The sequence below is a fragment of the Chiloscyllium plagiosum genome, chromosome 22 (genome assembly GCF_004010195.1).
Source record: "Chiloscyllium plagiosum isolate BGI_BamShark_2017 chromosome 22, ASM401019v2, whole genome shotgun sequence".
Taxonomy (NCBI): domain Eukaryota; kingdom Metazoa; phylum Chordata; class Chondrichthyes; order Orectolobiformes; family Hemiscylliidae; genus Chiloscyllium; species Chiloscyllium plagiosum.
Window position 1 is genome coordinate 50122508 of NC_057731.1, and position 27920 is coordinate 50150427.

General features: G+C 43.1%; 2 protein-coding genes across 2 annotated transcripts in view; one reads left to right on the plus strand and one right to left on the minus strand.

The window, feature by feature from the left end:
- Positions 1-27920, plus strand: part of slc25a28 (solute carrier family 25 member 28) — a 183024-nt gene that overhangs the window by 144075 nt on the left and 11029 nt on the right. The gene's annotated exons all lie outside the window — the stretch shown is intronic.
- LOC122561325 (spondin-2-like) overlaps positions 12237-27920 on the minus strand; it is a 31965-nt gene continuing 16281 nt past the window's right edge. Inside the window, exons 4-5 of the mRNA XM_043713021.1 lie at positions 15723-16127; positions 12237-12440 (exon numbers count right to left, since the gene is read on the minus strand). Of these exons, the coding sequence (XP_043568956.1) occupies positions 12322-12440; positions 15723-16127 (524 nt within the window). The 3' untranslated portion in view covers positions 12237-12321. The remainder of the gene's footprint in view (positions 12441-15722; positions 16128-27920) is intronic.

The window sequence follows — 27920 nt, forward strand, 5'->3', positions numbered from 1 at the left end:
TGGAATTGCAAAGATTCATGACCCTTGGACCAGTAAAAGTCTCTCTTCATTTCAGTCTTGAATGGAATTCACCTTATTTATAAATAAGGTTCCAGATTCTCCCAACCAGAGGAGGCATCTTACCTGCATCTACATTGTCTCTCTCTTTGAATATTCTGTAGGTTTCAATGAGATCACCTGTTATTCTTCAAAATTCTAGAGAGCACAAGCCAGGTTTTCCCAACGCCCCATCATAGCATAATCGCGTCTTCCTGAGAACAAGTCTGGCAAACCTTGGTTGCACTCCGTGCATTAATATCACAAATAAAACAATGAACTGCAGATGCTCAAAATCTAAAATAGCAATAATATCTTTCCTGAGATAGGGAGACCAAAAGCGCACAGTACTCCAGGTGTGATCCAACTAAGCTTCTGTCCAAGTGAAGGAAGACTTCATTGCTCCTGCACTCTCTCAATAATTTTCTTTATTAGCTTGCTGCACCTGCATGTCAGCTTTCAGTAATTTATTGACAAGGACACCCAAGTCCCTTTGGACATCTAAACTTTCCAACCTCTCAAATATTCTACACATCTGCTTTTCCTGCCAAAGAGGATAACCTCACATTTTTTCACATTATATTCCAACTGCCATGTTCTTTCTCAATCATAAGCCTGTCCAAATTCTCCTGAAAACATTTTTCATCTTCCTCATGACACACATTCTTGCTCAATTTTGTATCGTCTGAAAATTTGGAAATATTCCATTTGGCCTCCATGTTCAAATTATAAATATATATTGTAAACAGCTGAGGTCCAAGTACTGATCTTGTGGCATTTCACTAGTCACTGTCTGCCAATGTGAGAATGATCCATTTATTTTTACTCTCTGTTTTCTGTCCATTAGCTGATACTTAACACACAACAATATATTACATCCTATACCTCATTCCTTCCATGGGTGACTTTACTAAACGCCGTCTGAAAATCCAAATATACTGCATCCATCAACTCATCTTTACCAATTTTATTACTAACATCCTCAAAAAAACTCCAACAATCTCATCAAACATGATTTTTTCAGTCATAAATCCATACTGACTGTGCTCAAACAGAACATTTTCATCCATTTATCACATTTTTTATCATAGATTTTAGTATTTTCCCTACTACTGAACAAGATGGTGTTGGAGTAGAACTCTTGAGCCACAGCTCATCTGCTCCAATCGCTTTTCTTTTTTCTTTTTTTCTCTCTCAGGATTGGCAACTCCGATGTTGGTTGAGTCTGGTGTAGGCAGCAGCAAAGCAGTGGAGGGCTGGCAGCACAGGTATTGTTGATGGTGCTAAGCTGGCTCAGGAATGATGGACTACTCTCTTGAAGCTACATCTTCCTTCTTTTTCCCTTATTCTAAATTTATTCAAAATGGTGCTGAATCGTGGCGACAAATGAAAGCTTTTGACTGTATTTTATTGCATTCTTACTGTAACATACAAGCAGCAATAAAATCATTCATTCATACTGATGTATGGCTGATGGGTCTGCAGGGCCCTGTGTTTTTTCCCTTGCTACTTTCTAAACTAAAGCAGTGACATTTGCAATCTTCCAATCAAAATCTATGAAATTTTGTAAGGTGATTTCCAATGCATTGATTATCTCTATAGCCACCGCCTTCAACATTCTGGGGTATAAAACATCAGGTCCTGAGGACTTAATAACTTTCTGACCTATTAATTCCTCCATTACAAGCTTCTTGCTAATACTAATCTCTTTCAACTCCTCATTCTCCCTAATCACTTGGATCTCTACTTCTAGGAGATTTATTAGATCTTCCTCAGTAAAAACAGTAACAAAGTAATCATTTAGCTTCTCTGCCATTTCTCTATTCCCCATTATAAATTCCCCTGACTTTGTTTTTAATGGACCCACATTTGTCTCAGCCAAACATTTCCATATTATGTACCTTTAGAAGCTTTTACAGTCCATTTTTATGTTTGTTAGCTTGTATTTGTATTCAATTCTTCATTTCCTTATCCTTGGTCCTCCTTTGCTCTACAGGCAGTCCCCAAGTTTTGAATAGGTTCCGTTCTTGAATCTGGTCATAAGTTGATTTGTACACAAGTTGGAACACAATGCAGGACAATATAAAGTTGCCATTCATAAGTACAGAAAATGTTTGCATGTTGGACCTTCAAAATTACATCTCTGTGTGGGATTGCATTCATAAGCATGAGCATTCATGAGTCAAATGTTCATAAATTGGGGAACCCCTGTACTCTAAACACTTCCCAAACTTCAGAGTTATCACTATTCCTGGCCACTTAATGCACCTTTTTAAAAAATTTTATACAATTCTTAATTTCCTTTGTCCATCATAATTCATCTAACATCATGTGATTCTAGGCATGCATGACATCTCATGAAGAACATATTGACCTTGAAGATGATTCAGTAGAAATGTTGAATGCTATGAGGATAGACAAACTTGGTTTGTCTTGCCTGAAGTACGGGAAGTTAAGGGGTAACCTGATCAATTTGTTTAACGAGATAAAAGGATTTGGTTGGGTAGTTATGGGGTAACTATCTCGTTTAACAAAGGAGACAGAGGGGATAATATTTTAATATTAAAACCAGGTAATTTAGAAGGGAAATCTGGAATGCTTCCCAGAGAATGTGTATATCATAGATTGTTCAAGCGAGGGCCAGAATGTCCTACTCCTGTTACTCAGAAAATACATCATGGGCACTTTTCTTGGCTCACTCTTATTTGGAGTTGGAATGTAGCACTGTTCCTTCCAAGACACAGAAACACTGGTATTTGCTGTTGTGGCAACTGAAATCTCTACGCCTTCTTACAATCCTTGTGCTTGGATCTAAATGGCTGAGTCCTGGGGGTTAAAGATCAGGAAAATCAGCACGAACACTCCATTTTGGCTCAGAGATATAATATACTTTCAAAATTCACATATGTTAACCATTGAAAGAGTATATTATTAGGAAAGAAAAAACATTTAGTTATATAAAATGTTTGATTTTGTAATTTCAGGATTTAATCATAAAGCTGCCATTTTAAAGAAATGCCTTGTTAGGGTCTACAAACAGATGGTAGCTCTGTCTGTGTTTTAAACTTGGGGCCTCCAATGCAGGGGAATGTTATTGCTGATGTGTATTTAGAATTGTTTTATGGTTTACACCGCAGTATTAATAGCACAATTTCTAGAGAAATGCATAGATTTTTGCACTACTCCAGATTATGATAACCTATCCTTGATTAATTTCTGATGTCAAATAGTATAAACAGCAGACACCATTTTTCAACTTCTCAATATAGCTCCTGTTGATGAGAATCTGGTCGACAAAATCTAAATTGCTTCCCTTCACTCTGCCTCCCTCCCCCACATACTCCTTTACAGTTTAATCAAATGGATAAGCATTCATAAACTGACCTCTGGCTTCTGACCCATCGAGTTCCCATCAAGCACTAAAGGCAACCTTGTCTTCACAAAGCCAGGCCGATAGATTGTGCGTGCAGGCCATAGATGACATCTCCCTATCTTTCCCAGTCTCTGTTGCTTCAATCTGTGTGCTGGCTAACATCAGATCAATTATCAGATTAATCTGTACTGTGTTTAATCCTTGTTAAATATCTGACTAACTGTAGGCCTCAGGCTTCTGCCCTATATCAAGTAGCTGTACGTGATAAGGCTTCACCTGGGCGGATTCTTATACTGGTAGGGATGTAGAGACTATGTTGTGAGCGTATACCCCTTGTTAGTCACACCAAATTCAATATAATCAGCTGATAATCTTATCTCTTCAACATTGTTTACAGCTTGCTTGGGAAAAATATGTGCAGGCAAAAATACTTCATGACATCATGGAACAAAGAAAGCAGACACTGAAACTAGGAAGACTTTTTTTTTCTAATCAACATATTGCTCACAAATCCTGAGGACTTGATTTCACACTAGTTATGCTAGCAGCCTCCACATGCCCTACATCAAAGGAATGATAAGATTTTGCAAGTACAGATATATTGCCAGAAGGTTTCTAAGGCAAGGATGCCCTACTAGGAACATTGATGACTTCAGTGCTCACAGTGTTTATTTGTAACAAGGAGAGAGGAATCTATTTTTGATGAAGGGATAGCTGGGTAGTTCGTAAGCTGGCATGGGGTCAATGGGACTAATTGCTTTCTGCTATACTAGAAAGGTCTTCATTTTGGGTGCAGTTAGTAAATATCAGCAAACTAATTACTCTTGGGGTGAATAACAATTAGGCTTGATGTTGCTTCTTTCACATGATACACTATTGACTAATCAAAGGTAAGAATTTAGGCTTATTTTTCTCTCTGTCTAGCCTGGAGGTTTAAGGTTTGAACTTACACAGGGTTTCTGCTGGTTGTCTCCCTGAACTCTGCCAGCTAGAGATCTGGAACATAGTCATTTTTCCTGGGCTTTCTATTGCAGTCACACTGCCATCCCCAAAACCCAAAGAAATTCAACCTCAACAAGTCCAATTTTGCAGATCCCACCCCTGTCAGATTAAGCTATTCCAGCATAGGCCAGGCAATCAAACCAGGGTGCAGAATGTAGTGCTACATAGAGTCATAGAATTGTACAGCACGGAAACAGACCAGGGGAGTTGTGACCAATCATGCTTAATGCTCACTTAACAAAATGAAGATTTACATTGGTAGTGATGCATCTTGGGATGTTCTTCAAATGCAAAAAATGTGTGATACATTCAAAGTCTTTTTATGGTGAAGAGAAAATGTCTAAAAGTTATTTAGAATAATCATATTGTCATAGCGTCGTAGAGTTGTACAGCACAGAAACAGACCCTTTGGTCCAACTCATCCATCCCAACCAGATATGCTAAATCAATCTAATCCCATTTGCCAGCATTTGGCCGACATCCCTCTATACCTTTCCTACTAATATACCAATCCTGATTTGGAGCAGCACTCCGAAAGCTAGTGCTTCCAAATAAACCTGTTGGACTATAGCCTGGTGTTGTGTGATTTTTAACTATATGCCATTCCAGATGTCTTTTAAATGTTATAATTGTACCAGCCTCCACCACTTCCTCTGGCAGTTCATTCCATACACACATCACCCTCTGCATGAAAAATCTGTCCCTTAGGTCCCTTTTAAATTTTTCCCCTCTCACCTTAAACCTATGCCCCCTACTTTTGGACTCCCCTACCCTGGGAAAAAGACCCTGACTATTCACCGTATCCATGTCCCTCAAGATTTTATAAACCTCTATAAGGTCACCCCTCAGCCTCCGGTGCTCCAGGGAAAACAGCCCCAGCCTATTCAGCCTCTACCCAGCATCTCATGGATGCCCAGTTCTGACCTCTGAGTCTGTTCTGAATCTTTCAGCACATTACTGGCATGACATAACAAGATGGAGGTTGATCCTTGTCTCAATAAGGAGTGAACAGTTACCATTCCAGCCAATGCCTGGACAGATGCATCTGCAACAATTACATTGGTGAGAGTATGAGGTTAGGTAGGATTTTTCCTCTTATTCGTTCCTTCCTGCCTCAAGCTCAACTTGCAACTATGTACTTTAAGGCACGGCCATCTCAGTCAGTCTTAGTCCTGCAAAGTCATTGTGATGAAAATTAAAGGCCCACACTCAATGGATTCTGTGCACCTCAGTGCTTCTTGCAAATAGTGTTTAACATGAACGAGTACTGATTCATCAGTTAGTCAAATGGATTGTTGGAACTGCTGCTGTGAGACTTCACGGAGTCCAAAGTCAATATTTAAGAGTCCCAGGGTCGTATGCTTTAGAGTGTGCCATCTCTGATAGGTCTATCCTGCTGATGGGTTGGAACATTCCCAGAAACAGTGATGGAGGAATCTGAGATGTTAGTTGGATTGTTTTGTTCCATCAGTACAACTATGCCAGGCTGTGGCTTGACTCAGCTAAAGTGCAGGTCTCCCTATTTTGTCACAAGTCCTTAGATCCTAGTTGAGTAGATGCTGCACGATTGACTGGAATTAATATTTCTCTCATTGGGTCCAGTGCATAGTTTGTTATCAGGTAGGCAGTCTGGGTTTATCACATTGTCTTTGTTTTTCCATATATATCCAGAAGTGCATTTACACATAACATAACGTTTTTTTCTCCCCAACACCAAATCATCTGTGGTTTCTTTCTCATCTATTATCGTCAATAAATCACCTGTACTTCCAATTGAATAATGCACATAAGTTTGTGCAAGGCCTGTTTAGGGCAATGTAAACCATTGGAAGATGAGGGGGGCATAGGGAGAAAGGCTAAATCAAAATGGAGTTGGACGGGAAAATAAAGCACTCTACTTCCTGAGGTGCCCACCTCTCTAACAGGAGTTTAGATCAGAGTGGTGCTGGAAAAGCACAGCAGGTCAGGCAGCATCCACAGAGCAGGAAGATCGACGCTTCGGGCAAAAGCCCTTCATCAGGAACTCCAGAGAGTATTGGTGGACACCACGTGCTCTCTTTCCAAGGATACCCAGTCACGAAGGTAACCAAGGAAGAGGGGCAGACAGGCAGCAGCAAGAAACCCCTCCACAGCCCACTGCCTGCACCTGTTCATAACCAATTTGGCCAGGCCCCGGAGCAGACACACAACACAGTTCTCTGATTTGCACTAGATGCTCAAAGATCTGGACGTGGGGCTGAAGTGCAACCAAAGCACAACAAAAGATTGTTCAAGTAGCTAAAAAGGGGATGCAATTGCCCACAACCTAAAATATACTTGGTCCAAGGATTCCACAGCACTGCAAAATAAATAGATGGGTTAGGAATCCGTGAATCACAGCAACCTGCAGTTAGGTGGGACTGCTGCGGGCAACACCCTCCACCTCAGATCCCTGATGGAAAGTGGAAGGATTCCCACATAGAGAGCCCTCCCATTACTGTCTTTGTAGTGGATTGATACAAATGAACGGATTGCTGGGCCAATTGAGAGAGCTATTAGAGTCAGCTAGATTGCTGTGGGTCTGAATTCATATATGGATCAGTCCAGGTATGGACAGATTTATTTCCCCGAAGGACGTTAGTGAATTGTGAATCTATCACTCGTCAATTACAAGCAATTCATTAAACGCTGCACTGTAAGATGAACAAATCACAATCCTATGTTTTCCAGACAGAGCTGAATTCAGGCATTTCAATTGCAAGCTGCTGCAAGCTACTGACTATTTGAGAGCTATTGCCCGTGAAAACATACAATTGTCTATTCAGCTCTGGATGCCAAGGTGTTTGTTTGCTTGACTAATATTGATTAGGTTGTATTTTCCATTTCAAAGCTGTGATTATTCCTCTCTTGCCTCACTGAAGGGCCAGAATGAAAGGTGAACAATAGCCCTAATTAAAATCACTCACCACTAGTTAACTAAATGGACAAACCTCACCTGCTCAGCACTTTAATAATCTGTCATACACTCTTCAATCATAACCTCCTTTGTGTAATATCCAACATAAAGCACAGAAGAATATTTAATCCAGCATTTCCTGTGTTAGTAATAGGCAGATGGGACTTCAATGGCAGAACTGTGTATGTAGGTGAGGAATCAAACTGCCTCATCAGGAGCCTGGAACCTGGTGATGTTATGATAAGGCAATGGATTTGGATCAATGGTGAACACATTGCTTTCTGAGTCAAAGGGTCAGGGATTCAAGCTGCACCCCAGAATCCTAAAGAATAAATCTTTAGGACGTTTCGGGCAAAAGCCTTTCATCAGAACTGTTGAAACTTTATTGCTGGAACAGCACAGCAGGTCAGGCAGCATCCAGGGAACAGGAGATTCGACGTTTCGGGCACAGGCCCTTCTTCAGGAAAGATTTTCATCAGAACTCCATTGAGACCTAGAGAGAGTGCTCCTCTGTAGGAGGTACTGCTTTTCGAACTGCACTTTTAGGTGGAATAATTCTCAAGAAAAGTATGAACATTTTGTTTAATGTCCTGACCCAATATTTCAACGCCTGTCCCTTGATTAGAGGATGGATGTTGCCTAGTCGGCTTTCTGTGTCTCTGCCGTGGATCTTCATATGAGTGAACACGCCGATTTTTGTCCTGCAGATCTTTGGACAGATGGGGCAGGGCATCCCATGATCCAGACTGCAGAATTTGCTTCTTTAGTTTGTTTCTTCTCTGCCGTTGCTCTACTTAATCCTTAGGTGTTGTGACTTGAAGAGCGGTACAGGTTGATGGTCAAGTTGTCACCATTTTGATCAACTGGTAGCAATATCCTCCGAGTCATTAATGTCAATGCTGCTGAGCTTCAGGCAGAGCTTGAGACAATATTTACAGAATTTATTTTGTCCTCCTCTGGAATGCTGGCCAGTTAAGAGTTCAGAAAAGAGGACCTGGCAGGGAGATGCCTGCTTAGGTGTACCAGGGATCAAAACCTATGCGCGAAAGCAGGGAAAGTTTACGCAGTTGGATGATCAGCCATGTGAAACTTGAAAGGGTTCAGAAAAGATTTACAAGGATGTTGCCAGGGTTGGACGATTTGAGCTACAGGGAGAGGCTAAACAGGCTGGGGCTGTTTTCCCTGCAGCGTTGGAGGCTGAGGGGTGACCTTATAGAGGTTTACAAAATTATGAGGGGCATGGATAGGGTAAATAGACAAAGTCTTTTCCCTGGGGTCGGGGAGTCGAGAACTAGAGGGCATAGGTTTAGGGTGAGAGGGGAAAGATATAAAAGAGACCGAAGGGGCAACTTTTTCACGCAGAGGGTGGAATGTGTATTGAATGAGCTGCCAGAGGAAGTGGCGGAGGCTGGTACAGTTGCAACATTTAAAAGGCATTTGGATGGGTATATGAATAGGAAGGGTTTGGAGGGATATGGGCTGGGTGCTGGCAGGTGGGACTAGATTGGGTTGGGATATCTGGTCAGCATGGATGGGTTGGACCGAAGGGTCTGTTTCCATGCTGTACATCTCTATGGCTCTATGATCATTTTGAATGTGGAGCAAGCTCAAAGACCTCTTTTCCTATTCTCTGTTTTTTTATGTTTTAGCTTTCCAGACACAGTGTCCACTTCACTGTAATTGTTTTTATTGGAGACTTGCCTGAATGCCTGGATAGCTGACTTCAAGGAGGTCACTAGCGTTTATTCTATTTGAATCTGGAGAATGCAGTAGAGGCATGTCTGGTGGAGTTTCTCCAGTATTCTTACATGTTACTACAGTCCGGATCTCACAACATTGTAAGAATGTGGTGACAAGAACTGGGACTAGGAAAGATACAATATTTTTCTGTCCACCAACATCACCAAAAAATAGATACCCTGGTCACTGAACGCAAGTTGCCTATTGCATTTCCTATATTCCAACCGTGATTATAGTTCAGCAGTGCTTCATTGGCAGTATAGCACTTTGGGATGTCCTGAATATTTTAAAAGGTGCTACAAAAATGAAATTTCTTCCTTTGATTCTGGTGGTTGCTATTTTATATTGTCTGAAGTTTCTGTTGATGGATTATGCTTGGAAACAATCTGGGCCACAAGTGAAACTGGAATTGTGTCTTTCAAAAGTCTCTTCCTTTCCTCACCTTATACATATCAGTTTGTATCCGCCCAATTCTTTGTCTGAAGCCATTGATGCATTTGGAATATAAGCAAGAGCTGCTGAGACTAAGTCAGAAACATAACGTCATCTACTCCACGGCTGAAGGAAAGCTGCTAACCCATGAAGAATGAAGCCTCCTGCATGTAAACTGCAGGCAGAATTCCAGATGCTCCCTGGAGCCATATTCCCTTTCAATTGCAAGCAAAAACATTGACAGAAGTTGCAATGAACATTTCACACAGATTGAAGCCCAGTGGAGCATAAATTAAGGAAGATAGTCAATTCAATCCAATCTGAACCCACCCCTTCCTGCGAGTGATGTTTTAAAATTGGGGCTAAAGGCCTCAACTTCTCTCATTTTTAAATTTGTTTGTAGGATATGGGCATTGCTGGCTAGGCCAGCATTTATTGTCTGTCCCTAGTTGCCCTGAAGCGGTGAGCTGTCATCTTGAACTTCTCCAGTTCACATGGTGTAGGGACTACTGTGATGCCATTAGGGAGGGAATTCCAGGATTTTGATCCAGTGACATTAAAGGAACAGTGATACATTTCCAAGTCAGGCTGGTGAGTGGCTTGGAGGGGAACTTGTAGATGGTGATTTTCCATGTATCTGCTACCCTTGTCCTTCCAGATGGTAGAAGCCAGTTTTATGAATATAACCAAAGTTCTGGACCAGAGGTTTTGTTGAGTGGAAGCCAGAGAGGAACTAACACCAGACACTTGTTAGCTTATTGATTGTAGCTTGAATAATTAGTTAACCATGAGACAGGTACAGACAAGGGCATCCACTGTGGGGATCAGTTAGCCCAGTTGGTCTGCAATGCAGAGTGATGCCGAAAGCGTAGATTCAATTCCAGTGAAGACCCTGCCTTTTCAACTTTGACCCTCACCTGAGGCAATGGTGATCCTTAGGTTAAGCTCACCACCCCGGTGTATCCAGTGAGAGAGCATTCCCAAGGAATCATGGCCACTTACAGAGAAGGGAAGGACTAAAGGAGGGGTTCTTACTGTACATTGGGAGAGGTGGCCCCAACTGTACCCTCTAAGGACATGTTAATTGAGTTTTTGACCGAAATGCCAAAGGTGAATGGACACCCCAACAGATCAGTCAGCCCTTGCTGAGAGCCAGCTATTACACTGCAAGCTGATCTACTCGGTATGTGTGGAATTCTCATGATGACTGTTAATCCAGTGACATGATTTATAGCGCCTAGGCTCCAGTATCAAAACAGCGCGCTGCTCCCAGCTGGTGGCTTCACTCGGAATGGGAAGCAGCCCTGCAAACTTGAGTTTGTGATCTGATTAGCAGCAATTACACATCAGAATATCGGAGAAAAATTAACTGCCGAAGTCAGTCTGCTTCCATCACCTCCTCAACCTCTGAACGCAGGAGAAGCTCATGTTTCTTCATACAACGTAGAACAAAGACGTTTTTATTCTGAATAACAGTTGCCACAATTCAATGGCCTAATTATTTTTACACAACCTTCATGTAAAAGGGCACCGAAGTGAAGCTGTGGGCAAGCACCTCCCAGTCATGTAATGCACTCTTAATGAAACAGTCTGGAGCAGAGTGTTTCTTATTGTACAGCTGTAGAGTTAGTTCTGTTACTGCAAAATCATTGCTGTCATGTGTAAATGGCCTCTTTTCACCCCAATCTGCAATTAATCGGAGAGTCACCACACCTCAGGCCAACAGCAATGTTGAGAAGGAGAGTACTCCATGGAAGCCTATAAAACTCACACAAACTCACACAGATATTTACAATTAACTTCACTTCCTCTTGGATTTCTTGTGGCACAATGGTAGTGTCCCTACCTCTGAGTTAGGAGGCCCATGTTCAAGTCCCACCTGCTCCAGAGGTGCGTAATAGCAGGTTGATATTGAAAAAATCCAGAAGGGTGTTTGAAATGCAGTGATAGTGGCACCTTATCTCTGGGCCAGGTGGCCTGGGTTCAAGTGCCACCTGCTCCAGAGGTATGTCGTAACCAATCTGAACAGGTTGATTAGGAAAATATATAAACTTTACCTCTCACTGATCTAACCTCAGCACCATGGCCTCAATCCTATCAAACATTTATGTGACAGCTTCTCAACCTGCTCAGCAAAACTATGCCATGAGAGTAAAATCTCACGGATCATCTATACAATGTGTCAGGTGCCAATGTCTCTGATTTTGCCATGTGCTCCTCAGTTTTCATTTAAGCAACATCACATAAGAACATAAGAATCAGGAGCAGGAGTAGGCCATCTGGCATGTTGAGTCTGCTCCACCATTTAATAAGATCATGACTGATGTTTTCGTGGACTCATTTCCACTTACCTGCCTGCTCACCATAACCCTTAATTCCTTCACTGTTCAAAAATCTATCGAAATTCACCTTAAAAACATTCAACGAGGTAGCCTCAACTACTTCACTGGGCAGGGATTTCCACAGATTCACAACCCTCTGGGTGAAGAAGTTCCTCCTCAACTCAGTTCTAAATCTGTTTCCCCTTATTTTGAGGCTATACTCCTGAGTTCTAGTTTCAGTGGAAACAACCTTCCCCCCACTTTTATCTTATCTATTCTCTTCATAATTATGTATATTTCTGTAAGATCCTCCTCATTCTTCTAAATTCAAATGTGTATAGTCCCAGTCTACTCAGTCTCTCCTCATAAGCCAATATATAATCAGATTCTACATAAATGCTTTATAAACAATTTTATTCCTTTCAGCTACAAAGTTAATCATAACCAACATGGGATCTGGTGATTGAAGAGTGGGATGCTTCTTATCCACCCTCTTCTGATGTTGTAATTGAGCTGAAAGGCTGGTCACTGGAAGCATTTTGCAATGCTAGCATACTCTCATTGAATGAAGCTCCAGCCTTGGAGATCCACCTGCTTTCATCTGTAGGGTGAGAGAAAGAAATATAAACAGAATCAAGTGTCAGGTAAGCTGAGCTAACTTTAAGGCAAATGGTGGTGTAATGGAAATAGTGTTTGCCAGATAATCCAAAGAATCAAGCTAATGGTATGGTGACTGGGTTCAAAGCTCAACATTGTAACTGTGGTGAATTTGAATGTGGTTACATTAATTTGGAAAATAAAGCCAGTCAGTAGTAATGATGACCATCACAGCTATCATTGTTGTTAAAAAGTCCATCTGGTTTGCTAATGCTATCCTCTAGGAAAGCTAGCTTAAATATGACTCTCAACTGTTCAAGGGCAATTAGTGATGGATAACCCATGCCAACAATTCAAGTATCTCATGAATTTTTTTTTTCAAAACCCCAAAGCGATAAACAACTCTGAAATACTGACTTCCAGTTATTGGCTTTCATGTTGAAAGTACTGACGAGTTTGGAACTGCAGAATTAATGAGGAGAAAGGTTCCTATCAGGTAATTGGTTTGAATGTGATAAGTAATGGGTGGCTGACTGAGTAATAGTCATGGTCAAAGTTATCCCTCTAGTGTGCTCTATACATCCATTTCACTTGTGAATAATTAAACAAATAAGCCTACTTGAGATAATCAAATGCTGTTAGTATTTGGTATGCGGTGTAAAATTTGCAACATGTTGCACCCTCTGAAAATGGACTTATATCTGTCAACAGAAATTTCCTCAGCCATTTTTGAGATGATAGATGAGTTCAGAGGCATTAAGAATTGCAATTTACCAGGGCAAAAAATTATCTCATACAATCATTGAATATAGCACAGAGGAGGTAGCCTATATGGTCAGCCAGCTTTTACTCAGCATAATCCAACCATCCTACTCCCCTATTCTTTTCCCAAATCTTGTGACTTTTTCTATTTTCATTATTTACCTAAGTTCCTTTGTAGGCTACTATTAAATATATTTGTGTCAAAGTCCTTGAGCTCACTCCCAAACAGTTCTATGAGTGTACCAATGCCACGTTGACTGTAATGGTTTAAGAAGGTAACTAATTGCCACCTTCTTCAGAGCAGTTAGGGATGGACAACAAAAGCTGGCCTAGCTAACTAACCCCATATCATGAGAAAGCATTTAAAACATGCTTCCACAGCTAGGTGACATGGTGGCTCAGTGGTTAAGACCAGTGCCTTGTAGTGCCAGGGACCTGAGTTTGATTCTACGTCGATTCTCCTGCTTCTTGGATGCTACCTGACCTGCTGCGCTTTTCCAGCAACACATTTTTCAGCTCTGCTCTCCAGCATCTGCAGTCCTCACTTTCTTCTATCTTTGGGTGACAATCTGTGTGGGGTTTACACATTCTCCCCATTCCTGTGTGGGTTTCCTCATACAGTCCAAAAGTGTGCTGGATTAGCCATGCTAATTTATCCATGGTGTCTCAGAATGTTCAGGTTAGGTGGGTTGGCCATGGGAATTGCAGGGTTACAGAAATGGAGTGGGATGCTGTTTGGAGGATTGGTATGGATTTGATAGGCCGGATAGCTGTCTTCCACATTGTAGAGATTCTAGCCCAGCAGCCATTGCACTGTAAATCCTCACCACGTGTTACATAAATAATACGTCCCTCATCTGCCTTTTCAGATGCTGATAAATTCACTGTGCATTTTTACCAGTTGGAGTCTTTCAGATTCATAGATACTTTTATTGAGACTTTTAGTGTTGAGTGTTTCTGAAAGAATAAGCACATTTTGTCAAAACGTTTTGTTCTGCACCCATCAGGTCAATTCACCAGTGTAAAAGGAAAATATTTATGTTGGAAGAGAAAGGAGCGTTGATAGGTTAGCAAATGAAATTTGACTATTACAAGCATTGGAGGCAGTCTAGAGAAGATTCACAAGGTTGATCCTGGGTGTGGAGGGATGGGTGAATAGGTTGGGCTTGTACTGATTTGAATTTAGAAGGATGAGAGGTGATGTTATTGAAGCATACAATATTATTCAGAGGCTTGATAGAGTAGGTGCAGAGAGGTTGTTTTCCCTTGTGGTAGAGTCTAGGACCAGAGAACATAATCTCAGAGTAAGTGGTTGCTAATTTATGACAAAGATGAGGAGGAGATTTGTTTTCTCTCAAAGGGAAGTGAATCTGCAGAATTCTTTACTGCAGAAGGCTACTGAGGCTGGATGTTAAGGCTGAGGTGGATTTGTAATCAGTAAGACAATATCAAGCGTATAGGAAAAAGGCAGGAAAGTAGAGTTGAGGATTATCAATGGCCTGCTTCTGCTTTTATGTCTTGTTACATTGGTATTTCTTGTGAATTGACCTGATGAGTGAAAGATAAAAAGCTTCAACAAAATCTGACTTTATTCAGCAATACTCAAGTTTTGTATTTCTGAACAACTACTTTCAATTCTTTTTGTGTTTGATTAACATTTAGTTCCTAAATTGTAAATTGTCTAGATCAGCAGTCAACATTGTAAAAGGGAAATGTTTATGGAAAACTATATTTCGCATCCATTGCTCAATAGGTTAATATATTTCCCAATATGGAATCATAAGCCTGAAAAATAGAGTCTTCCTGTTTCAGTCTTCATCCTTGATGAATGAGCCAACCACAATTATTGTGTGCTAATAGGCTGCCTCAGATTCCTGTGCCCCTTTCCTCTTCAGTGATCTCTGTTGAAAGTGCAATTGTACAGATATCAGATGAGGAAAAATTCAGTCCTGGCTGAACACTTCAGTGATCTAATAACTCATGGGCAAAACCTGCACATGGAGGATGGTTATTTGGCCAATGTTGATGAAACTGGTAAAATTAGAATGTAGTTGGACGGTAGACATGGTATGTAATGTGAAGAGGGAAATAATAACTTTCGACATGGCAGCTGTGGCTCAGGAGGTTGCACCCTCACTTTTGATTCAGAAGATTGAGAGTTCCAAATCTACTCCAGAGTCTTGAGCACAAAACTTAGACTGACACTCAAGTGCAGCACAAAGGGAGTATGAGACAGTCAGAGATGTTGTCTCTCAGTTGTGACATTAAATTAAGCCCCTATTTGCCCTCTCAGATAGATGTAATTGATGGGGGAATAAAGCCTCTCAACTAACATCAATAGAACAGATTATATGCTTTTTATTGTAATGCTGTTTCTGCAACTTGTTGCGTAAATTGGTAGGATTGGCTAACTCCTCACAGGTTTGGGGATTGAGCCTTCTGATGTGCTCATGCCAACATTAGTTGTTCTGGTGGCAGGTACAAGAACAAAAAGCTCCAAGAAAGAAGAAAAATGATAACTTACTTATGATTTTCAGAAACTGTTCACTTTCTTGGACTTGCCTATCAACAGGATGAGATGATGCTATGACATTGTCTGTTTCATTGTGTGGTGACTGGGGTTTTTCCAGTGAGTTGGAGCCCGCGCTTTCATTCAGGTTTGTCTCTAAGTATGACATTGCAGTTCCTTCTGCTGGCTCTGAAACAGTGATGTTGCTATCTGCGACTTGAGTCTGACAAGGAGATTCCTTGCATTCTTCCTGGGTCAGCAAACTTGGACAGGTCTCCCCATCATTGGCAGGGTGCTGTATTATGAACCGTGTCCTTTCTCGGATGCCAATCCCACAGCTGTTGCTGCACAGACCCCATGGAGACCAGGCAGAGACTTCGCAGTCCAGAGGTGTCCTAGTTAATTTCTTTTCCTGGGAGTCTGAAGAGTAACAAAAACAAAAACCTTGCTACTGCTACATTACAACATGATTATATTCAGTCATTACTGCTTAGTGCACGAGTGAGCATTTTGACTTCACCTCCCTGTCAGGTGCTAATTTGTTGCCATTGAATGTTGAAATATTACCATGCTGTGTAGAATCATCTCTTAAATACCCAATCCACATAGCACAGTTTAATCCAGGTTGTTAAATATGTTGGCCATAAGTACATGTGCTCAATTGGGAATCCAAATAGGCTAACTGGATTTCAGATTAACAAATAAAAAACAAGTAATAGACACTTCAGTCAGGTATTTAATCTCAGTATTCATTTGTATGTCATTTGCATGTAAATTTTAACCTTTTTTGCATATGTAGAAAGATTAAAAATTCTGGTACTTTTTTGAATTGTTGTGGATGTTTTATATCCTTGGTCACTGAATAATACAAGTGCTAATGTGAAGTTCATTTATCTATGTTGTTCAAAAGCATCTAATTTTCTCTAAGAGTGTGCTTAAAATGTTGCATGATGCTAAAAGAGAGTCACGGCAGCTTTACATGCCTTTTTATATCGGACAGCAAGGGTTGCGTCTTGATTTAATACCAGTATATAAATTTTAATCCAAGGAAGAAATGGAATCCAATGCATTGGCTGTACTCTTGCAAGTTTTGATTAATGCTGGATGTCATTTTTGGGTATTATCCAATAACTGGACTGTGTCCAGTACAGTATGCATGGAATAATTGAGTTGATTTTCTTTATTCAGGTATATCATGAATACAGTGCACAAATGTCACAGTTCTGGGTCAAATTGCCTGCTACATTGAAACAAAAATACAAATATGTGGTAAAACTGTCCAAAAACTGGAATTGTATATTATATTACACTAGCTGATCACCAGTGGTATTGCTCATGCTTAATATGGGATGTGAGGAACATATAACAATTATCCCATTTCCTTAAGTTCCAATATTTGTACAGACTGCTGGTCTGACTAGGTCTTGAATTCAATCAGAGGTTAATTATTATTGTTGTTGGATAATTCTCTACATCATCAACAGACCTGCCTCTTCACCTCCTCCCTGCTCAACATCCAAGGGCCTAAACAGCCTTTCCAGGTGAAGTAGCACTTCACCTGTACCTCCTACAATCTGATCTATTGCATTCTCTGCACCCATTGTGGCCTACTCTACACTGGGGAAACCAAACACAGACTGGGTGACCACATGTGGTCCATGCATAAGTATGACCCCTACCTTCCCGTAGCTGATCATTTTAACACAGTGTCCTGCTTGCATGCCCACGTGCCTATCCTCGGCATGCTGCAATGCTCCAGTGAATCACAACGCAATCTGAAGGAACAATATCTCATCTTCAGAATAGGCACTTTACAACTTTAGAGTCATAGAGATGTACAACATGGAAACAGACCCTTCGGTCCAACTCATCCATGCTGACCAGATATCCCAACCCAATCTATTGACTGGGACAACACTACCATTATAGGGCAAGCGAAACAAAGAACAGCCAAGGAATTCCTAGAAGCTTGGCACTCATCCACAAACTCCATCAACAAACACATAGACCTTGATCCAATATACCGGCCACTACAGCGGACAGCTGAAACTGACAACCGGAAGCAGCAGGGACAGGCCACTATAAATGCCGGAGGAAACACCACAGAAGCGTTTCACAGGAGGCTCCCAAGCACTGAGGATGTCACCTAGACAGGGGACGAAACATTTGCAACAAAAACTTCCAGCTCGGCGAACAGAACCACAGAAATCTATTCCCAACTTCAGATATTGTACCCACTCCCACTCCCTCCCTTTTAGCTTCACTTGTTGGATTCTCTATCATCATGTCCTCTTTCCCATCTCCCCATTCCAATGGGAGTTTCTGTTCTTTCCTATTCGGTAGTTAGACACATCATTGTTCTGCTATTCTTACATTCCAATCACTTAATCTGCACTATGAGCAGTTTCTCTCCCCCAGCACTCAACCCCTGAGGCCCCCTGCCCCTTGCTCCCCCACTGTTGCATAAATGCTGCCCCCTCCACATCTCATGTCAGCACTGATGAAGAGTAATCTGGACTAAAAACGTTGGCTTGCTGTTTCTCCATGGATGCTGCCTGACCCACTGTGACTTCCAGCAGTTTTTGTCTTCAGTCACCTCAACATTAGTTCCACAATATAAAGGTGTAAGTGGAAATCAGGTTGGGTGGGATCAGAGAGCTTAGGATCTGGGAATAGAGTTGAGAAGAGAACAGATTATCCATCTTAATCAGGCAGATTAAAATTGATTTATACTTGTGTGGCATTATTAGAATTGTTACTGATTTTATGTTGAAAGGTTAAAGTACAGTGGCATAGCAACATATAGGGCCAAGGTGGGGTGGGGGGTTGTGGGAGGGGGGGGGGGGGGGGGGGGGAGCGTGAATATTTACTCCTAGCTGTGACTTCCCAAAAAGGTCAAATGTGTGCTCCGGTTTCCTCCCACATTCCAAAGATGTGCAGGTCAGGTGAATTGGCCATGCTAAATTGCCTGTAGTGTTAGGTAAGGGGTAAATGTAGGGGTATGGGTGGGTTGCGCTTCGGCAGGTTGGTGTGGACTTGTTGGGCCGAAGGGTCTGTTTCCACACTGTAAGTAATCTAATCTAATCTAATCCAGTCTCCAAGGGATAAAGCCTAACTATTAGAGCAGGACTTCAGAGAATAGTTTGCAAATCTTCCAGAAAAAAGAATAGTGGATGCATTTGGAACTCTATTCCATGAACATCAGTTAATGCTAGGTCAGATGTTAATTCCCTACGTCCCTAAATTTGAAATTGATGGATTTTTGTTAACCACCATTATTGGGGATATTGAGTAAAGATTGGTGTGTTGAGTTAGGTCACAAATCAATTATGATCTTACTGAATGCGGCAGTAACAGGCTATTACAGTTAAATGGGCCACTCCTGTTCCTATGCTCCTATGTCAAGACTGTGTGTGAGCAGGAGATTGATAAAACACTTGCCCATCCGTTTCTCACGGGATGCTTAAGGTGGAGAACCTAATATAAATCAGAGAATGGGGACTTAAAAAAGAAATCGTTTGGTTCTCCTGGAGGTTGTTGCTGGTGGATTAATTGCCTGCTGCGGCTGTTTGCTGATAACCTTGTGTTAATGTATTGGTTTATGCATGTTGTCTGATAATCCCTGGGTTTAGACAGCCCACCATTAGTGGTGCAGTACAAATACTAGTACAACAGAAAGCATGTAAGGCTGCCCAACATCAAGGAAGAGATAAGAGTTGTCAGTGGGAATAAGTGCTTGTTTTTTGGTGATTTTTTTTTGTACTCATCATTTTTCAGACGTTAAGAATGAAAAGACAATTGCACTCCTTTTTGCACTGTGTGGAATGGGACATGGTCAGGCATTAGAATTAGTGACCTTTTCATAAATATACCTAATAGACAGTGTCTCATACATCACCGTAACCATCCCTGACTCAGCAGAGGTGTGGCACGGTGGTATACAGTCAGGATAGAATTTCCCTTAGAGTCCTCAAACATTGACTTTAGATCTCAAATAGAAATGGAAGGTAGAAGGAAGAGTAGGCCATTTGACTCCTTGACCCAATATGATTATGGCTGATCATCGCTTACTACCCAAATCCTGCCCTCCCCCCAAATCCCTTCATCCCTTTAGCCACAAGAGCTGTATCTACTTCCTTGTTTTAAATACATAATGTTTTGGCCTCAATGTTTCTGTGATAGCGAATTCCACAGGCATTATTGATGCTGAATATTTCTCTACATTGGCAACTGCTGACCTTCTCCCATTGCCACTAGTTCCTCAGCATAAGGAAGTAAATGGGGATTCAACAGACACAAAGTCTCAAGCCAAACATGAGAAAGGAAACCACCTGCTGATTATGACCTATTGCCCCTCTTAGGTTAGGAATCACTATCCGTGCATGCCTCTTAACTGTAATCTGGGCAATTAGGGATGAGCAATAAATGCTAGCCTAGCCAGCAGTGCCCTCTTCCAATGAACTTTTTAAAAATTGTATAAAGCATTGAGGATAGCAAATACAGAATGTATTCTGGGTGGGGAACTTCAGAGTCCATTGCCAAGAGTGACTCAGTGGTGCCACTCATTGAATGAGTTGGCTAAGTCCTAAAGGACATAATTACTAAACCTGATTTGTGGCAGATGATGAGGGAGCCCACATGAGGTAAAAGCTTTCTTTGATTTCATCCTGATAAATCTATATATGTCATCAGTGCATTCACGTGGTCGGATTCTATGATTCTATGACTGACTATCACGCAATCCTTTTGGAGACAAGTTTCATCTTCATATTGAGGGTACCATTCTCCATGTAGTGTGGCACCACCGCTATGCTTTTTCAAGTAGATTCCAAGTAGATCTAGTAACGTAAAACTGGGTATCAAGTGGGTTCAACAACAGCAGAATTGTACTCAATCATAACCCGTAACCTCAATCTACTCTTAATCATTATGAAAGTGATGGAAGTTGAGTGATAGGGATGTCGAACAACAATTACTCAGCAATAACATGCCCAGTTTGGGTTCTGCCAGAGCCACTCAGCTCCTGACCTCATTACAGCCTTGGTCCAGACATGAACAAAAGAGTAGAATTCCACAGGTCAGGTGTAAGTTACAGCTCTTGACATCAAGAACTGATTTGACCACTAAGGAGCCCGAGCAAAACTAAAGCCAACGGGAATTGGAGGAAAACTGCACTGGCTGAAGTCATACCTGGCACAAAGGAAGATAGTCATGATTGTTGGAGGTCAGTTTTCTCAGTCCCATGACATCACTCAGGAGTTCAACAGGGAAGTGTCTTAAGCCCAACTAGTTAGGTTTCAACTGCTTCAAAGTGAGATGTGGGGACGTCATAGCATCCAGAGATGTACAGGCTAGGTGGATTAGCCATGGAAAATGTAGGGTTACGGGAATGGAGAGAGGAGTCGGTTGGGGTGGAATGCTCTTCAGAGAGTTAGCATGGACTCAATGGGCTGAATGGCCTGCATCCACCATGTAGGAATTCTATGATTCATATGTGGGGATCATGGTTTATGTAAAGATTTGTAGCTCAGGTGCCAGTTGCCGTGGTTATGGGTATGTTCACCAAAGTGGGAAGTTGGTTTGCAGATGTTTTCTAGGAGACATCTCAGTGCTGTGGATCCTCCTGTGAAGCACTGCTGTGCTATGTCTTCTGGAATTTATTTGGCTTCATTCCTGCTGCTTCCAGTTGCTGGTTCTAGTTGTTTGTTGCGGTGGTCAGTATATTGGGTCTAGGCCAATGTGTTTATTGATGGATCCGCGGATTAGTGCCATGCTTCTAGAAATTCTCTGGTTGTCCTCTGTTTGGATTGTCCTATTATTGTTGTGTTGTCCAATCAATAAACATATTGCAATAGGGTCTAGGCCAATCAACAACTGGAACTGGCAACTGGAAGCAGTGGAACGAAACCAAATAAATTCCAACTGACTCACGAGAGCAGTGCTTCACAGGAGGCTCCACAGCACTGAGGATGTGACCTAGAAAGGGGACAAAACATCTGCAAACCAACTTCCCAGCTCAGCGAACATACTCACAATATATGTGGGGATGTTTACTGACGATCTTTCTGCACAATTTGTAAATCCTCAGATATCGAAGCAACCTGAATCCTAATGCAGAACTCAGCTGATCAGTGTCAATCAACATTTACACCATGCTAGTTTCAGGTCGTGGCTATCTCCACCAAGAGAGAGAGAATCTAACCATCTCCCATTTTCATTCAATAGTGTTACCATTGCTAAATCTCCAACTACCAACATTCTGGGGACTACCACTAACCAGAAACTGAACTGGATCACCACATCAATACTGTGACTGCAAGGGAGGGTCAGAGACTGAGAAACTTGCAGCAAGTAATTCATCTTCTGAATCCCCAAATCTGTCCACCAACTACATTTCCAACACAGCTCTGACCTGTGCTAGCCTGGATGAGTTCAACTCCAACAACCTTCTAGAGACCAGACACCATTCAGCTCAAAGTAGCTTGCTTGATTAGCACCCTATAGACCACCTTAAACATTCACTCCCTCCACCAATGACACACATCATCATCATTGGGGTCCCTCACAAACGAGGATGACTCTCAGGGTGAGTTTGCTGGAGGTTACACAGACCGATGGGGCTACCCCAGGCTCTGTTACACTGGGGGGGCAGGTGGTGGTCACGGAAAGGGGATGGGTGGGGCAAGGATGTGACAGCACCTTCCTTTCCCTGTTTTCCCCCAGCTCCTGCTTTTTCCCAACAATTACTCTCTGGGTGCTGCACGCCTTCCCGAATGCACCTCCCCGACTTTGGACGGTCTTGGTCCAGTGATACCTAGATGTCTGTGGGAATGCTGCACTTCCCCCGTGAGGCCCTGAGGTAGCATTGAAGCACTTCCTCTATTCACTTGGGGCTCACCTGGTGTTTCACAGCTGGGAGTAGAGACAGTGGCAACAGTGAATCAATCACATAACTGTTATGACACAGGAGAAGAGTGTGGTGCTGGAAAAGCACAGCTGATCAGGCAGCATCCGAGAAACAGGAGAATCAATGTTTCAGGCATAAGCCTTTCATCAGGAGTCAGCGTCGATTCTCCTGCTCCTCGGATGCTGCCTGACCGGCGGTGCTTTTCCAGCTTCACACTCTTCAACTCTAATCTCCAGCATCTGCAGTCCTCACTTTCTCCTAGATGACACAGCAGGAGACTACTTGATCCATTTTGTCCATGCTGGATGAGACAGTGCATACCATCCACAAGATACATTACAACTCACAAAGACTCCTTCAATATCAGATTCGAAACAACCTAGAGGGACAGAGGCAGCAGACTAATGGGAACAATGGGACCTGCAAGTTCTCCCCAGGTGACACTCCATGCTGACTGGAACTATATCACAGATCCTTAACACTCACTGGGTGAAAATTCTGAAATTCCCTTCCTTTCATCACTGTGGCTACCCTTACACCCTAAGCACTGCAGCTCGCCATCTCCAGGGCAATTAAGAATGGTCAATAAATGCTGACCTAGCATCTATATCCTCTTAACAAATATTTTTTTAAATTCTTAATGATTGCCCTGAAATCTCTAGGAATTAAAGATTAGAGGAGATTACAGCATAGTGGTTCAATCACTAGACTTTTAATCCAGAAACTCAACAAATGTTCTGGGACCCAGGTTTGAATCCTGCCATAGCAGATGGTGGAAATTGTATTCAATTAAAAGAAATCTGGATTTAAAATCTACTGGTGACCTTGGAACTATTGCCATTTGTTGAGAAAACTCATCTGATTCACTAATGTCCTTCAGAGACGGAAGTCTGCCATCCTCAGCTGGTCTGGCCTACATGTGTCTCCAGACCCACAGCAATGCAGTTGACTCTCAACAGGCTTCTGAAATGGCGCAGCAAACCATTCAGTTGTATCAATAGCTACAAAGTCTCAACAAAGAAATGAAACCATATGGATCACGTGGCATCGACCTAGGCATCGAAAATGACAATGGCAGAAACAGCCCTGTCAACTCTGCAGGATCCTCCTCACTAACATCTGGGGGCAAGTGCCAAAACTCACACTCCCTCCGTTTCAACCCCAACCTCACCATCAAACCAGCAGACAAGGGAGGCGCTGTGATAGTTTGGCGCACCGACCTCTACACCCCTGAAGCCAGACATCAACTCACGGACAACTCCTCCGACTGCCCCCTCGATGATGACCTCACCACCCATCACCAAACTATTATCTCCCAGACCATCCACAACGTCATCACCTCAGGTGATCTCCCACTAACAGCCTCCAACCTCATAGTCCGGGAATCCTGCACCGCCTGGTTCTACCTCTTACCCAAAATTCACAAGCCTGACTGCCCTGGTTGACCCATCGTCTCAGCCTGCTCCTGCCCCACCGAACGTATCGCCGCATACCTTGACACCGTACTGTCCCCCTTGGTCAAGGATCTCCCCACATCCATTCGAGATACCACCCACGCCCTCCACCTCCCCTGACTCCCAATGTCTCATCTTAACCGTGGACATCCAACCCTGTACACATCCATCCGCCATGATGAAGGCCACCAAGCCCACCGTTTCTTCCACTCCTGCCAACCCAATCAGTATCCTTCCACCAACACACTCATTCAATTGGGTTGAACAATTTTTCCTTTGAATCCTCCCACTTTCTCCAGACCACAAGGGTAGCCATTGGCACCCACATGGGCCCCAGCTATGCTTGCCCCTTCATCAGGTACATGGAACAGTCCATCTTCCACAGCTACAATGGCACCATTCCCTGCCTTTTCCTCGCTGACTGAATTGGCACCACCTCATGCTTCCATGAGGAGGTTGAACAGTTCATCAACTTCATGAACACCTTTCACCCTGACCTCAAGTTCAGCTGCACCATCCCGGGCACCATCCTCCCCTTCCTGGACTTCCCCATCTCCATTTCTGGCGACCGACTCAACATGAACATCTACTTCAAATCCAACAACTCCCACAGCTACCTGGGCTACACGTCCTCCCACCCTACCTCTTGTAAAAATACTATCCCTTACTCCCAATTCCTCCACCTCCACTGCATCTGCTCCCAGGGGGACCAATTCCACAATAGAACATCCCAGATGGCCTCCTTCATCAAGTACTGCAATTTCCCCTCCCACATGGTCAACGATGCCCTCCAGCACATGTCCTCCACTTCATGCACCTCTGCCCTTGAACCCCACCCCTTCAATTGCAACAAGGACAGAACCCCTCTAGTCGTCACCTGCTACCACACCAACCTCCGGATACAATGCATCATCCTCTGCCATTTCCGCCACCTACAAACAGACCCCACCACCAGAGATATATTTCCCTCCCCACCCCTATCAGTGTTCTGGAGAGATCATTCCCTGCACGACTCCCTTGTTAGGTACATGCCCCCCATCAACCTACTCTCCACTCCCGGCACTTTCCCCTGCCACCACAAGAAGTGCAAAACCTCTGCCCACACATCCCTCCTCACCACCATTCAATGCCCCAAAGGATCCTTCCATATCCAACAGAGATTTACCTGTACCTCCACACACATCATCTACTGTGTCTGTTGCTCTCGATATGGCCTCCTCGACACTGGGGAGACAGGGCGCCAACTTGCAAAATTGCAAAATGTTTCAGAGAACATCTCTGGCACACACGCACTAAACAACCCAATCTCCCTGTGGCCGAACACTTCAACTCCCCCTCCCATTCCCCCAAGGACATTCAAGTCCTGGGCTTCCTCCTCACCAGATTCTAGCCACCCGACGCCTGGAGGAAGAACGCTTCATCTTACATCTTAGGACCCTCCGACCACATGGGATCAATGTCAATTTCACCAATTTCCTGATCTCCCCTTCCCCCACCTTATCCCAGATCCAACCCTCCAACTCGGCATTGCCCTCTTGAACTGTCCTACCTGTCCTACCTGTCCATTTTCCTTCCCACCTATCAGCTCCACCCTCCTCTCCGACCTACCACCATCACCCCCAACCTTCATCCACCTATCGCATTCCCAGCTGCCTTTCCCCTAACCCCACTCCCCGATTTATCTCTCAGCCCCCGTTGGCCTCCCCCAGAATCCTAATGAAGAGCTTAAGCTCGAAATGTTGATTCTCCAGTCCTCGGATGCTGCCTGACTGGCTGTGCTTTTCCAGCACCACACGTTTTCCAGCATCTGATCTCCAGCATCTGCAGTCCTCACTTTCTCCCTGTCTCACAGACTTGCCAAGCAATAGCGTGACATAGTTATACTCACAGAATCATACCTGACAGACTATACTGCAGACACATCCTCACTATCTCTGAATATGCCCTGTCCCACTGGTTGGGTAGACCCAGCAGAGGTGGCAGCACATGGGATACAGTCATAGGGAGTTGCCCTGTGAGTCCTCCATATTGACTCCGGACCCCATGAATTCTTATGGCTTCAGGTTAAACACGGACAAGGAAAGCTCCTACTGATTACCTTACACCATCCTCACTCGGCTGATGAATCAGTACTCCTCCACGTTGACCAACATTTGGAGGATCACTGAGGATAGCAAGGGCAATAAATGTATTCTGGGTGGGGGATTTCAATGTCCACCACCAAAAGTGGTTCGACAGCAACACTACTGACCGAGCTGGTCATGTCCTAAAGGATATAACTGCAAATCTGGGTCTGCGGCAGATTGAGTTAATCAACAAGAGGGAGAGGCATACTTGACTTCATCCCCATCAATCTGCCAGCTGCAGATGCATCTACCCTTGACAGTATAGATAAGAGTCACTACTGTGCAGTCATGCAAGTAGTGGAGCTGAAGTCCAGCCTTCACATCGAGAATATCCTACATGATGTCATGTAGCACAATCACCATGTTAAATGGGACAGACTTCAACCAGAATCAAGACTGGGCATCTAGGCACTGCAAGCCATCAACTGCAGCAGAATTGGACTCCAGAACAATCTGCAATCTCATGGCTAGGCATACACCCCACTCAACCATTACCATCAAGCCAAGGGATCATCCCTGGTTCAATGGAGATTGCAGGTGGATATTATTTCTTTTTATTCATTGACAGGATGAGGGCATCAATGGCTGGGCCAGCATTTATTGCCCATCCCAAAGATTAGTTAAAGGTCAACCACATTGGGTCTGGAGTCACATGTGGGCCAGACCAGGTAAGGATGGCAGTTTCCTTCCTAAAGGCCATGAGTGAACCAGATGGGTTTTTCCCAACAATCAACAATGGATTCATGGTTATCATTTGACTCTTATTTCAGATTTTTATTGAATTAATTTGCCTCAGCGGGATCTCCAGAACATTACCTGGGTCTCTGGATTAACAGTCCAGTGATAATACCACTCGGCCATCACCTCCCCCGGCCAGGAGCAGCACCAGACAAACCTGAAAATGAGGTGTCGACCTAGTGAAGTTACCAAACAGGACTACTTGCATGTCAAACAGCATAAGCAGCCGCATGGCCTCTTTCTGCTCTGTAGGGACTCTTTAATTCTATGATTCAAGTGATAGACAGAGCTAAGCAATCCCACAATCAATGGATCAGATCTAGCTCTGCAGTCCTGCTACATCCAGTCGTGAATGATGGTGGGCAATTGAATGACTCAGTGGAGGAGGAGGCTCCACAAATATTCCCATCATCAATGATGGAGGAGGCCAACACATCAGTGCAAAAAATAAGACTGAAGCGTTCACGGCAATCTTCAGCCAGAAGTGCCAAGTAGATGATCCATCTCGACCTCTTCCAATGGTGCCTGGCATGACAGATACCAGTCATCAGCTAATTCCACATGATATCAAGAAATAGTTGGAGACACTGGATACTGCAAAGAGTTTGGACCCTGACAACATTCATTTAATAGTACTGAAGGTTTGTGGTCCAGAACATGCCCTAGCCAAGCTGTTCCAGTACAGTTACAACACTGGCATCTATCTAACAATGTGGAAAATTGTCCAGGTATGTCCCATGCACAAAAAACAGACAAACCCAATAATATTGTTGTAATCACCAGAGGCCTCTCCAGGGCCCAACATGGTGTCTCAGTTGTTAGCACTGCTGCCTCATAGTGCTAGGAGCCTGGGTTTGACTCCAACCTGTTTGGAATTTGCATGCTCAGCATATCTGTCTGGGATTCTTAAATTGAATTTATTGTCATGTGTACTGAGGCATAGTGAAAAGCTTTGTCTTGTGAGCAATACAGGCAGATCACAGAGTTA